The sequence below is a fragment of the Balaenoptera acutorostrata genome, chromosome 15 (assembly GCF_949987535.1).
Source record: "Balaenoptera acutorostrata chromosome 15, mBalAcu1.1, whole genome shotgun sequence".
Taxonomy (NCBI): Eukaryota; Metazoa; Chordata; class Mammalia; order Artiodactyla; family Balaenopteridae; genus Balaenoptera; species Balaenoptera acutorostrata.
The window spans coordinates 77,774,886-77,789,860 of record NC_080078.1 but is presented as its reverse complement, the minus strand read 5'-3'; the positions used below and the strand labels follow the sequence as shown (position 1 = coordinate 77,789,860).

Below are 14,975 nucleotides of genomic sequence, written 5' to 3'. Positions count from 1 at the left end.
CCTTTTATTCTGTATGTTATTTGTAAAATGTCTTTAAATATAGAAAAATAAAGAGGGCCTGTTGGAGCCAGATGGTAAATGGTGATGACTATTTTTCCCTGGCATATTGAGGGTTAAGCATGGTTCAGAGTGTTTTTTTCTTTTCTTAATGTTGCCTAGATTTTATTGCTGAACCATACACTATGGGATTGATGTTAACAGTAATTCCCACTTCATGAAGGTAAGACTGAGGGCCCGCTACACTTTCCTCATCTCACTGGGAATGGTATTTGTGGATTTGTTTTGAGTCATTTGCTGCTTCCCCCATTGCAACATTTTGTCCAGTCCAGATAATAATAAAATTATTTATGTAAAAGAGCAACATAATCTCACGTCCAGATAAATGTATATCTTTGTTTCCTGTTTTGCATTTTTATTTTACTGGCTGCTTTGTCCCTTTTGCAATTCCTTTAGAAGAATACCTTCGAGCAGTGAATCTCAACTCTGTTTGCTAGTAAAATCACCTGGGGACTTAAAAAAAAAAATCAAATACTATATATAAAACAGATATCCTGGGACTTCCCTGGTGGCGCAGTGGTTAAGAATCCAATGCAGGGGACACGGGTTCGAACCCTGGTCCAGGAAGATCCCACATGCTGTAGAGCAAATAAGCCCGTGTGCCACAACTATTGAGCCTGTGTTCTAGAGCCTGCGAGCCACAACTACTGAAGCCTGCGTGCCTAGAGCCCATGCTCTGCAACAAGAGAAGCCACCGCAATGAGAAGCCCACGCATCGCAACAAAGAGTAGCCCCTGCTCGCCACAACTAGAGAAAGCCCGTGCGCAGCAACGAAGACCCAACGCAGCCAAAAAAAAAAAAATATCCAGGCCCTATCTGCAAAAATTTGAGTTCACTTATCTGGAGCAGGGCTCTGGCATCTGTATTTGTAAAGCTCCCAAGTGATTCTAATGCTGCTATGGTTGAGAACTACTGGCTGAGAGTTTAAAATTTAGTAGTAGACCATTGTTTTTTATCAGACTTACGTGGAACCTCAGTATGCAAAATAGAAAAATAACATTTCATTAGTAAAACTTATAAGTTTGAACTTTAGAATATTTATAAAAGGCAATCAATGAGAATGATTTATGTGAATTTTCACAACACAAAATTGTACTATATATTGTTTTGGTCCATTTGAAAAAAAAAAAGCCACAAGGCTGGGAAAGATCCAGTCCCATTTGAGAATAGCAGTTAACTCTTCTATGGGAAGAAGAGTGAGAAGGGCTTCACTCATTGTTTTCCTTATAAAAGCAAAAAAAAAATTGATGTCAGTAGTGTCTAGTGTTGGCATTTGTTAAATCCAGCACAATTGCCTGTTACATTATTATCTGTACTTTTCTGTATGTTTGAAATAGGTCATAACTAAAAATAAAAGTTAAAAGGAATTGAGCTGATATAGTGAACAAAAAAATGAAAATTGGGGTACATGCATGGCAATTGAAGTATTATCATCCTCAGCACCTGGTTTATTTCCAAATTTGGTTCTTGTTGCACCTAAGGAAAACATTCTCATTGACAGAGTTAGTTATCATGAGAGTGGACCATTTTTTTTTTTTTTTTTTTTTTATAGAAAGTCTTTATTTATTTATTTATTTATTTATTTATGGCTGTGTTGGGTCTTCGTTTCTGTGCGAGGGCTTTCTCTAGCTGTGGCAAGTGGGGGCCATCTCTTCATCGCGGTGCGCGGGCCTCTCACTATCACGGCCTCTCTTGTTGCGGAGCACAGGCTCCAGACGCGCAGGCTCAGTAATCGTGGCTCACGGGCCCAGTTGCTCCGCGGCACGTGGGATCCTCCCAGACCAGGGCCCGAACCCGCATCCCCTGCATTGGCAGGCAGATTCTCAACCACTGCGCCACCAGGGAAGCCCGACCATTTTTTAAAATACCTCATTTATTTAAAAAATCTGTGGATACTCTTCAAATAAACAGCTGTCAGAAAACTTGTTTGTGTACAAAAATGAGTTAACCTGTTAGCACAAGTTAATGTGTTGATGGTCTCTAGTGTGTTACTGTTTGGTATGAAACATACTTTTCTTTGTTGCTTTTCAAAAAATTAAGATAAAATATATAGATAATATAAAGGACGCCATTTTAACCATTTTTAAAGTGTATAGTCTTATGACATCAAATATATTCTCAATGTTATGTAACTATCACCACTGTCCATTTTCAAAACGTTTTCATCATCTCACACAGAAACTCTTGTACACATTAAACAAAACTCCACCTTCCCCCCGTCCTCATCCCCTGTAAACCTCTGTCCTGCTTCTGTCTCTGCACTTGCCTGTTCTGGATACCGTGTATAAGTGAATATTTGTCTTTTGTGTCTGGCTTATTTCATTTATCCTAATGTTTTCGAGGTTCATCCATGTTGTAGCTTGTTTCACAATTCCATTCCTTTTTAAGACTGAGTAATATTCCACTGTATCAGTATTCCACATTTTGTTTATCCTTTCATCTGTTGATGGATGTTTGGGTGGTTATCATCTTTTGGCTATTGTGAGTAATGCTGTTATGAACACTGATGTACAATTATCTGTCCCTACTGAGTATATATTTAGCAGTGAAGTTGCTGGATCATATTGTAATTCTATGTTTAACTTTTTGAGGAACCACCATACCGTTCTCTACAGAGGTTATACCATTTTACATTCTCACCAGCAGTGTACAAAGATTCCAATTTCTGCACATTCTTGACAACACTTGCTATTGTCTGTGGCTGTCCTTATGGGTGTGAAGTGGTATCCCATTGTAGTTTTGATTTGCATTTCTCTGATTAGAGATGTTGAGCATTTGTATATCTTCTTTGGAGAAATGTCTATTCGGATTCTTTCTCCATTTCTGAATTGCATTGTTTGTTGTTGTAGTTCTTTATATATACTGGACATTAATTCTTTATCAGATACATGATTTGCAAATATTTTCTTCCATTCTGTGGGTTGTCTTTGCTCTCTTAATTGTGTCCTTCAATGTACTGAAGTTTTTTTGGTTTCTTTTTGTACTAAAGTTTTAAATTTTGAGTCCAATTTATCTGTTGGTTTTCTTTTCTTAAAATTTATTTATTTATTTATTTATTTGTTGGCTGTGTTTGGTCTTTGTTGCTACGTGTGAGCTTTCTCTAGTTGCGGCGAGTGGGGGCTGCTCTTCATTGCGGTGCACGGCCTTCTCATTGCGGTGGCTTCTCTTGTTGCAGAGCATGGGCTCTAGGCACGTGGGCTCTAGAGCGCAGGCTCAGTAGTTGTGGCACACGGGCTTAGTTGCTCCGCGGCATGTGGGATCTTCCCGGACCAGGGCTCGAACCCGTGTCCCCTGCATTGGCAGGCAGATTCATAACCACTGTGCCACCAGGGAAGTCCTATTGGTTTTCTTTTGTTGCCTGTGCTTTTGGTGTCATATCCAAGAAATCATTCCCAAATCCAGTGTCATGAAGCTTTTCCCCTGTATTTTCTTCTAAAAGCTTTATACTCTTAGCCCTTATGCTTAGGTCTTTGATCCATTTTGAGTTAATTTGTGTATGTGGTATGAGGTAAGAGTCCAACTTCATTTTTTGTGTGTGTGGTATCTGGTTTTCCCAGCATTTTTGTTGAACATGCTTACTTTTTAAAATACTGTATTTTTTTGTTGTTGTTCTTGTTTAAACCTATTTAAAAAATAAATTTCAAACCAAACCTCTTTGGAACTCTAGCCTTCTAAGACACCTTGCTTGAAGATTTCTGACTTTAAGGACTCACTCATAAAAAGGCAGACCCTCTTTCTCCTTATGATTTAAACAACAAGCATAAAAGTGTGTTTGGCTTAATTTATCACCAGAAGTTGCTATGCAAACAGTTTTGACCAGGTAGTGAGTGAAGTGAAACCAGATTGGAAAGAAAACATTATCATCATGGAAGGAGAGAAAGAATTACAGTGTCTGGTTAAATTTACTTATACAGGATTATATTCTTAATTATATTAATTTTTTTAATTTAGAGTTTTCTTTCTTTTAATTATAGCTTGAAATATGGATCCTGTGTTAGGGTTAGGATCTACCTGATAAACCTAAGGAAATGCACAACAAATGAAATCCTGGATGGTGCTGCATCTTGCCTAGTCAGTGATTTCAGCCATGGGTTCCTGTCATATAGTTCTGATCTGGATTATAGTTCTGAAATAGGATTTTACAAATTCTTTGACAAAAGAATCCCAATAATAAGAAAAACACAGCTGTCTTGCCATGTTTTGGGGTCACTTTGCTATTACTGAGCTTATCTCATTTCTTGTATTATCACTGCCACACAGTATAGACTCCATGTGGTCTGTGTGCACAGAGAAGATCTCTGCCCTTCTGTAGTCCCAGCCTGTGGAGGACTGTAAATGAACTTTGTTACAAAGCTGGAGTCAACTTTTGTTCAAGGTTCTTTATTAGTTTGCACCTTGCATTTTTGCCAGCAGCAGTTAAGTATAAGACACGTGGCGGTTTTGTAATTGTTCCACTGCATCTTTTTTTAAAAAGTGGTTTCCAGGGATTTTTTTGTCCAAATAAGAAACCCACATACCTAGGTGGAGAGACTTACATTTGTCCTTGCCATGCCCCACATAGACTGTACTTGGACTTTTTCCAGAATGTGGCTTGCCAGTCCTTGAGGGGGCTTCGGGAGTCCCTCTTCCTGAGCGGCCGTGGCTCACTACAACGCGATTAGGCTGATCCATATCCAAAGGCCTGTTATGTGTGGACTGTTTATGTTGGATTTATGAGGTAGAAACTAGCCAAAGTTTGATAGGACACTTTTTTTTAACCTTTTAATTTCAGTGACACATGGAACACATGTGGCTCTGTTCACGGGGTTACTGCTGCATCCATAAAGCCTAGTTTCAGTGCTTTTAAGGTTTATCATCACAGCTGGGATCTTGACCGCTTTAACAAGCGTTCACTACTAACCAATTATTCTTCCTGTAGGTGAATGGAAGAGAATCAGAAGAAGAAAATCTCAATAAATCTGAAATAAGTCAAGTATTTGAGATTGCACTTAAACGGAACTTGCCTGTGAATTTTGAGGTAAGCTTATTTTACACATCTATTATACTGTTGGTGTTCATCATCAGAATAGTATTTTTCGTAAATAACATTGGAATGATAATCATATATATGTGAATCTTCAAATTTAAGATTCAAACTTTATTTATTTATTTTTAAGTAATCATGTTAACAGAAGAATATATACATTTATTTTGAATTTTATTTTTTTATACAGCAGGTTCTTATTATCCATTTTATACACATCAGTGTATACATGTCAATCCCAATCTCCCAATTCATCCCCCCCGCCGCTTTCCCCCCTTGGTGTCCATACGTTTGTTCTCTACATCTGTGTCTCAATTTCTGCCCTGCAAACTGGTTCATCTGTACCATTTTTTTAGGTTTCACATATATGCATTAATATACGATATTTGTTCTTCTCTTTCTGATTTACTTCACTCTGTATAACAGTCTCTAGATCCATCCACGTCTCTACAAATGACCCAATTTCCTTCCTTTTTATGGCTGAGTAATATTCCATTGTATATATGTACCACATCTTCTTTATCTATTCGTCTGTCGATGGGCATTTACGTTGCTTCCATGACCTGGCTATTGTAAACAGTGCTGCAGTGAGCATTGGGGTGCATGTGTCTTTTTGAATTATGGTTTTCTCTGGGTATATGCCCAGTAGTCGGATTGCTGGATCATATGGTAATTCTATTTTTAGTTTTTTAAGGAACCTCCATACTGTTCTCCATAGTGACTGTATCAATTTACATTCCCACCAACAGTGCAAGAGGGTTCTCTTTCTCCACATCCCAACAAAAACAACAGCATTTGTTGTTTGTAGATTTTCTGATGATACCCATTCTAACTGGTGTGAGGTGATACCTCATTGTAGTTTTGATTTGCATTTCTCTAATAATTAGTGATGTTGAGCAGCTTTTCATGTGCTTCTTGGCCATCCGTATGTCTTCTTTGGAGAACTGTCTATTTAGGTCTTCTGCCCATTTTTGGACTGGGTTTGTTTTTTTAATATTGAGTTGCATGAGCTGTTTATATATTTTGGAGATTAATCCTTTGTCCGTTGATTTGTTTGCAAATATTTTCTCCCATTCTGAGGGTTGTCTTTTGGTCTTGTTTATGGTTTCCTTTGCTGTGCAAAAGCTTTGAAGTTTCATTAGGTCCCATTTGTTTATTTTTGTTTTTATTTCCATTACTCTAGGAGGTGGATCAAAAAAGATCTTGCTGTGATTTATGTCAAAGAGTGTTCTTCCTATGTTTTCCTCTAAGAGTTGTATAGTGTCCGGTCTTACATTTAGGTCTCTAATCCACTTTGAGTTTATTCTTGTGTATGGTGTTAGGGAGTGTTCTAATTTCATTCTTTTACATGTAGCTGTCCAGTTTTCCCAGCACCATTTATTGAAGAGACTGTCTTTCCTCCAATACAAGGATTGTATATCCTTGCTTCCTGTGTCATAGATTAGTTGACCATAGGTGTGTGGTTTATCTCTGGGCTTTCTATCTTGTTCCATTGATCTGTGTTTCTGTTTTTGTGCCAGTACCATATCATCTTGATTACTGTAGCTTTGTAGTATAGTCTGAAGTCAGGGAGTCTGATTCCTCCAGCTCCGTTCTTTTCCCTCAAGACTACTTTGGCTATTCGGGGTCTTTAGTGTCTCCATACAAATTTTAAGATATTTTTGTTCTAGTTCCATAAAAAATGCCATTGGTAATTTGATAGGGATTGCATTGAATCTGTAGATTGCTTTGGGTAGTAGAGTCATTTTCACAATACTGATTCTTCCAATCCAAGAACATGGTATATCTCTACATCTGTTTGTGTAATCTTTAATTTCTTTCATCAGTGTCTTATAGTTTTATGAATACAGGTCTTTTGTCTCCTTAGGTAGGTTTATTCCTAGGTATTTTATTCTTTTTGTTGCAATGGTAAATGGGAGTGTTTCCATAATTTCTCTTTCAGATTTTTCATCATTAGTGTATAGGAATGCAAGAGATTTCTGTGCATTAATTTTGTATCCTGCAACTTTATCAAATTCATTGATTAGCTCTAGTAGTTTTCTGGTGGCATCTTTAAGATTCTCTATGTATAGTATCATGTCATCTGCAAACAGTGACAGTTTTACTTCTTCTTTTCCAATTTGTATTCCTTTTATTTCTTTTTCTTCTCTGATTGCTGTGGTTAGGACTTCCAAAACTATGTTGAAGAATAGTGGTGAGAGTGGACATCCTTGTCTCGTTCCTGATCTTAGAGGAAATGCTTTCAGTTTTTCACCATTGAGAATGATGTTTGCTGTGGGTTTGTCATATATGGCCTTTATTATGTTGAGGTAGGTTCCCTCTATGCCCACTTTCTGGAGAGTTTTTATCATAAATGGGTGTTGAATTTTGTCCAAAGCTTTTTCTGCATCTATTGAGATGATCATATGGTTTTTCTTCTTCAATTTGTTAATATGGTGTATCACATTGATTGATTTGCATATATTGAAGAATCCTTGCATCCCTGGGATAAATCCCACTGGTGTATGATCCTTTTAATATGTTGTTGGATTCTGTTTGCTAGTATTTTGTTGAGGACTTTTGCATCTATATTCATCAGTGATATTGGTCTGTAATTTTCTTTTTTTGTAGTATCTCTGTCTGGTTTTGGTATCAGGGTGATGGTGGCCTCCTAGAATGAGTTTGGGAGTGTTCCTTCCTCTGCAATTTTTTGGAAGAGTTTGAGAAGGATGGGTGTTAGCTCTTCTCTAAATGTTTGATAGAATTCACCTGTGAAGCCATCTGGTCCTGGACTTTTGTTTGTTGGAAGGTTTTTTTTTTTTTTTTTTTTTTTATAGCTACTTTATTTATTTATTTATTTATTTATTTATTTTTGGCTGTGTTGGGTCTTCGGTTCGTGCGAGGGCTTTCTCTAGTTGCGGCAAGCGGGGGCCACGCTTCATCGCGGTGCGGGAACCGCTCTTCATCGCGGTGCGCGGGCCTTTCACTATCGCGGCCCCTCCCGTTGCGGGGCACAGGCTCCAGACGCGCAGGCTCAGTAACTGTGGCTCACGGGCCCAGCTGCTCCGTGGCATGTGGGATCTTCCCAGACCAGGGCTCGAACCCGTGTCCCCTGCATTAGCAGGCAGATTCTCAACCACTGCGCCACCAGGGAAGCCCCTGTTGGAAGGTTTTTAATCACAGTTTCTATTTCATTACTTGTGATTGGTCTGTTCATATTTTCTATTTCTTCCTGGTTCAGTCTTGGAAGGTTATACCTTTGTAAGAATTTGTCCATTTCTTCCAGGTTGTCCATTTTATTGGCATAGAGTTGCTTGTAGTAGTCTCTTAGGATGCTTTGTATTTCTGCGGTGTCTGTTGTAACTTCTCCTTTTTCATTTCTAATTTCATTGATTTGAGTCCTCTCCCTCTTTTTCTTGATGAGTCTGGCTAATGGTTTATCAATTTTGTTTATCTTCTCAAAGAACCAGCTTTTAGTTTTATTGATCTTTGCTATTGTTTTCTTTGTTTCTATTTCATTTATTTCTGCTCTGATCTTTATGATTTCTTTCCTTTTGCTAACTTTGGGTTTTGTTTGTTCTTCTTTCTCTAGTTCTTTTAGATGTAAGGTTAGATTGTTTACTTGAGATTTTTCTTGTTTCTTGAGGTAGGCTTGTATAGCTATAAACTTCCCTCTTAGAACTGCTTTTGCTGCATCCCATAGGTTTTGGATCGTCGTGTTTTCACTGTCATTTGTCTCTAGGTATTTTTTGATTTCCTCTTTGATTTCTTCAGTGATCTCTTGGTTATTTAGTAATGTATTGTTTAGGCTTCATGTGTTTGTGTTTTTTACGTATTTTTCCCTGTAATTCATTTCTAATCGCATAGCATTTTGGTCAGAAAAGATGCTTGATGTGATTTCAATTTTCTTAAATTTACTGAGCCTTGATTTGTGACCCAAGGTATGATCTATCCTGGAGAATGTTCCGTGAGCACTTGAGAAGAATGTGTAACCTGCTGTTTTTGGATGGAATGTCCTACAAATATCAATTAAATCTACCTGGTCTATTGTGTCATTTAAAGCTTCTGTTTCCTTATTAATTTTCTGTTTGAATGATCTGTCCATTGGTGTAAGTGAGGTGTTAAAATCTCCCACTATTATTGTGTTACTGTCGATTTCCTCTTTTATAGCTGTTAGCAGTTGCCTTATGTATTGAGGTCCTCCAAATTGGGTGCATATATATTTATAATTGTTATATCTTCTATTTGGATTGATCCCTTGATCATTATGTAGTGTCCTTCCTTGTCTCTTGTAACATTCTTTATTTTAAAGTCTATTTTATCTGATATGAGTATTGCTACTCCAGCTTTCTTTTGATTTCCATTTGCATGGAATATCTTTTTCCATCCCCTCAACTTTCAGTCTGTATGTGTCCCTAGGTCTGAAGTGGGTCTCTTGTAGACAGCATATATATGGGTCTTGTTTTTGTATCCATTCAGCAAGCCTGTGTCTTTTGGTTGGAGCATTTAATCCATTCACTTTTAAGGTAATTATCGATATGTATGTTCCTATGACCATTTTCTTAATTGTTTTGGGTTTGTTTTTGGAGGTCCTTTTCTTCTCTTGTGTTTCCCACTTAGAGAAGTTCCTTTACCATTTGTTGTAGAGCTGGTTTGGTGGTGCTGAATTCTCTTAGCTTTTGCTTGTCTGTAAAGCTTTTGATTTCTCCATCGAAGATTCAAACTTTATATTTATTTAGCAAAGCAGTATTTTTTCCTAGGGCAGCCATGGATCTCTAGATGGTCCACAGATGGCCTCTGTAGGTCCATGAACCTCCTAAAATGGTCTGAAGGGGATCCTGTTGATGTTCACATGTGTTTTCTTCTGGCAGGAGGGTCCGTTGCCTTCATAAGAGTCTCAGAAGCATCTGCTACCCTCCAAATATTAAGAATCTCCTTAAGTGGTCCCTAAAAATGTCAGAGTAATTGTTAAAAAGACATAAGTTTCGTCATTGTCTAGTGTGTGCCTCCCAGTTCACCCATTTAATAACCTCATTTGTTGTTGGAGACTGTGGTCTAAAAACAACAATTAATGATTGTTAGTTCAAAATGGAAAATAAAGTACATTTAGTATGTGTTTCCTTCAAAGACACAGTGAGTCCAAATAGATTATGCAGGTAAGGGGGAATTTTTTTTAAAGTTTCCCTAATTTTCAAAAATTCTTTGCAAATTCTTTCTTTTGATTTCTGTGCTTGGTTATGCAAGGTTGTGTTTTAATAGATTTCTTTATCAACTATTTGGTCTTTCAAAGTTATAAAGAGTATAGGTTTAGTCTTCCAAAGAGCTTTAAAACTCAACATATTTGTTACTTCAGGCAGATGTAATTTGAGGTGGGACATCTGCTTAAAACAATTTTAAGTGGTTCATAAACTTCTTTTGGCCTATTTCTTTTTTAAAAAGTCTACCTGAAGTTTATTGTCCTGTAAAATACTTTAATTTTGTAGTTAGGTGATCCCCAAATTTCATGTCTGACTCTCATGAAATATATACCTTCTTCTATTATGTGCTAGTGCCCTAAACTGGCTCCTGAGTTCAATCCTTATGCCATCAACTGACTGATGGTGATTTCTGACCTCCAAACTCATCTGTTGCCATGAGGCACAGGTGGGGGTAGGGAGTAGCACTTGGCTCACAGGGCCATCCCACACCCCCCACACCACCCCCCCACACCCATCCCTGCCCCTTCCTGGCAGGCAGGACCAGTTTATATTGTCCCCTTTCCAGAGTGCAGCGCACCAGATGGCTCTCGGGCTGCCATCTTACCTGGCCCTGCATCCCTTCCAGCCTTTCTGCCTCTGTTCTGGGTGGGAGGTGGTGGCCAGGGAGGCGATGAGACAGGGGACACACAGAATAACAGGGCTAGTTGTTGAGTGGGAACTAGGTGGGAGCTTCACCCGGAGAAGCCACAAGGTCTCCCTGGGAACCTGTTGCGGGAAAGGGAGGAAATGCTTCTTTCCCTCCTGCTGAGGGATTAGTGTGGCACAAGAATGGATGTTTAAAGATTGGAGGGAGGGGTACAAAGATTGTGGGAATGGGAGATGCCTGGCTTCTCGGGTCACCTAAGGGTTACAGAGGTGACTGCTGGGGCCAGGGCCCTAGATCCTGTGAAGCTTGTCACCTGCCCACACCAATTGCTGCTTTGCCTGAGAGTCACAGAGCTTTCTGGACCCTAGTGAGGGATTGCCATTTTATATTTTTGCTCTTTGGGATTTGGGGACCAGATTGCCTCTGTCCCACCTATGCTTTTGTTTAGGTTTTAGATTTGGCTTTCATACTTCTGTTCAGGAATATGTAACACTTAGCAGGGTATTGTCCGGTAGTCACAAAAGAAATTGTGGGAGTGCCCTGTGGTGGTGAATATCTCTTAAAGTAATAATTTGAAACATGACAGTTTGTGTGTAGGTAGTGTCATTGAGTTTGTTAATATGAGTGCTTATATTAAAAGTTCATATTAGCTTCCATTATTAGGTTGAGCAAAGCTTTCATTTTTTCCCCACAGTTCTATCTCTGGCACCTGGAAGATTCCCTGGCCTATATTGGATGCTCGGGAAATACTTATTGAATAAATGAATAGAATAGTTTTTTTTTGTTTTTTTTTTGACAGATAGTAAGATATGTCGTGTTGGAAGCTGAGTTAAGTGTGCAATAGAGGAGACAGGAGCCATTCATAGCTTTTCAGAAAAATGTATACAGCTAGATTTTTGATAAAATACATAGTTTTAGTTAGAAAATGTTACGGTGCTGATTGATATAGTCACTGGGAGGCAGTTGTGACTTGATCCCACTAAATACATTCTAGGTTACATTGCAGATGTAGATTGGTGGGATTATGATGTGAGCAGACAATGAAAATGGTTGCTGAGGGACCAGGATGGACTGTGAATCTGAAGTGAGCCATCAGGGTGGCTACTCCTACTTTTCGAGTCTCATCTGAGGACGCGGAGAGCACTGTTCGAGGAGGGAGCATTTGGAGTATAGGCTGTCGGTGTGGGAGGGTATCCGGGGGGCTCTCTACGGTCAGTCTGCAGGCGCCTGTGCGAGCGGGGCTCTTCCCAACAAACCTCTTCCTTTGTAGGGCAGTGAGGCTGCTCTCTGAGATGCCTCCCTTTCTCACCTTTGAGCACAGCACAGCCAGTTCTTGGGCTCACACAGTTTTCCTAGCCATCTTTTCAACTTTTTATTTTGAAACATTTCAAACCAATGGAAAAGTTGCAAGCATAGGGCAGTGAATGTATCCTTCACATCGATTCACCAGTGGTTAACATTTTAGCACATTTGCTTTTTTTTTCTCTGTAAATGTACATATTTTTCTATTTTTTATTCTGCTGAATCATTTGAGAGCAAGTGGCAGACATCATGCCCTTTGACTCCTAATATTTCAGTATGTGTCTCTTAAGAACAAGGACATTATCTTAAAATAACTATAATCTGATTGTCAGTACAGGAAATTTAGCATTGCTGTAATACTGTCACCTAATATACATCCTAGATTCACGTATTGCCAGTTGTTCCCATGATGTCCTTTAGAGAAAGTATTTTCCTGGTCTTGAGTCTGGTACAGGATCACACGTTGCGTTTAGCTGATGCACCTCTTTAGTCTCCTTTGATCTGTAACAGTTCCTCAGCGTTTTTTTTTTTTTTTTTTTTTTGTCTTTTATGATATTGGTATTTTTTTTTCAACATCTTTATTGGAGTATAATTGCTTTACAGTGGTGTGTTAGTTTCTGCTTTATAACAAAGTGAATCAGTTATACATATACATATGTTCCCATATCTCTTCCCTCTTGCATCTCCCTCCCTCCCACCCTCCCTATCCCACCCCTCTAGGTGGTCACAAAGCACCGAGCTGATCTCCCTGTGCTATGCGGCTGCTTCCCACTAGCTATCTATTTTACATTTGGTAGTGTAGATATGTCCATGCCACTCTCTCACTTTGTGCCAGCTTACCCTTCCCCCTCCCCGTGTCCTCAAGTCCATTCTCTAGTAGGTCTGCGTCTTTATTCCCGTCTTGCCCCTAGGTTCTTCATGACCATTTTTTTTTTTTTAGATTCCATATATATGTGTTAGCATACTGTATTTGTTTTTCTCTTTCTGACATACCTCACTCTGTATGACAGTCTCTAGGTCCATCCACCTCACTACAAATAACTCAATTTCGTTTCTTTTTATGGCTGAGTAATATTCCATTGTATATATGTGCCACATCTTCTTTATCCATTCATCTGTCGATGGACACTTAGGTTGCTTCCATGTCCTGGCTATTGTAAATAGAGCTGCAATGAACATTTTGGTACATGACTCTTTTTGAATTATGGTTTCCTCAGGGTATATGCCCAGTAGTGGGATTGCTGGGTCGTATGGTAGTTCTATTTTTAGTTTTTTAAGGAACCTCCATACTGTTCTCCATAGTGGCTGTATCAATTTACATTCCCACCAACAGTGCAAGAGGGTTCCCTTTTCTCCACACCCTCTCCAGCATTTACTGTTTCTAGATTTTTTGATGATGGCCATTCTCACCGGTGTGAGATGATATCTCATTGTAGTTTTGATATGCATTTCTCTAATGATTAATGATGTTGAGCATTCTCTCATGTGTTTGTTGGCAATCTGTATATATGATATTGGTATTTTTAAAAGTCAGTTATTTTGTAGAATGGCCCTCAATTTGGGTTTGTCGGATTGTTTCCTCATGATTAGTTTCAGGTTATGCATTTTTTGGCAGGGAACACTACAGAAGTAATGTTGGTTCTTCTCAGCAGCACATGATGTCATTTTTTCCGAGTGTTAGTGATATTAGTTTCATTGCCTACACCAGATGTGTGCCACTCTGTGGAGACTTCCTTTCCATTTATAGTTAATCCATAACCTATGGGGAGATGCTTGAAGGCTATGCCCTTACAGAGTTCCCCAGTGTTTCTAGCAGTCATTGATGATTCTTCCCAGCACCAATTATTACTGTGGTGGATGTCAAACATTGATTTTCTGCATGTCCAAAGAAAATCTCCTCCTGCCTTATATTAATTTATATTAGTATAGATGCATGCAAAGTGTTACTCCATTATTGTTGCTAATCATTTTGATGTTCAAATTGCCATTCAGGCTAGCTCCTGTATCCTTTGATATGCCTTTATCAGCTTTTCTTTGGGGGGGGTGGGTGGGGGGATGAGCGGTCCGATTTCTTGAGGTATAATTTACGTAAAGTAAAATTCATCCTATTTAAGTATGTAATTTGATGTGTTTTGATGGTATGGTTGTGTAACTATCACCACAATTAAGATAAAGAACATCTTGCACCCCATAAAGTTTCCCCTGTGTCCCCTTGCAGTCAATCCCGTCCCTCCATCCTCAGCCTTGGGCAACCATTGATCTCATGTCTGTCCCTACAGTTTTGCTCTTTTTCAAAATATTACATACATGGAATTATAGAATTTATTGTCTTTTTTTTTTTCCCCTTTTGGGCTTTCCCTTTATCTATTTATTTAACAGGATGAGTAATAACATTTTGAGAAGCCTGGAGGGAGCACATAAAAATATAAAGCCATCTTAGAAAACACAACCCAGACATGACTTTTCCATAATTGTAAATCATGATAACAAAGGCCAAAGTTCCTTGTACTGTTCCTTCCCTCAGGCCTCTCACCTTTTAACAAATGGCCAACCAGATACAGTGCGTTCAATGTTGTCCATTTGGAAATTTGTGATCTTTCCAGATTACAAGATTACAGATCTACTGGCAAGAGTATATTGCCTTTTGTGTGGCTTTTTAACTTAACATATGGACTCAAAATCTGCATTATGTTATACCTATCAGTAGTTCATTTCTTTTTATTTCTGAATAATGTTCCATTGTATGGATGTACCACAACTTATTCATGCA

The 14,975-nt window shown here is 38.7% G+C and overlaps 1 protein-coding gene across 24 annotated transcripts in view; it reads left to right on the top strand.

Moving 5' to 3' along the window:
- STAU1 (staufen double-stranded RNA binding protein 1) overlaps positions 1-14,975 on the top strand; it is an 86,950-nt gene that overhangs the window by 60,647 nt on the left and 11,328 nt on the right. For all 24 annotated transcript variants that reach the window (XM_057529735.1, XM_007185336.3, XM_057529743.1 and 21 more), the window contains one exon: positions 4,976-5,074. In XM_057529735.1, coding sequence (XP_057385718.1) covers positions 4,976-5,074 — 99 coding nt within the window. The remainder of the gene's footprint in view (positions 1-4,975; positions 5,075-14,975) is intronic.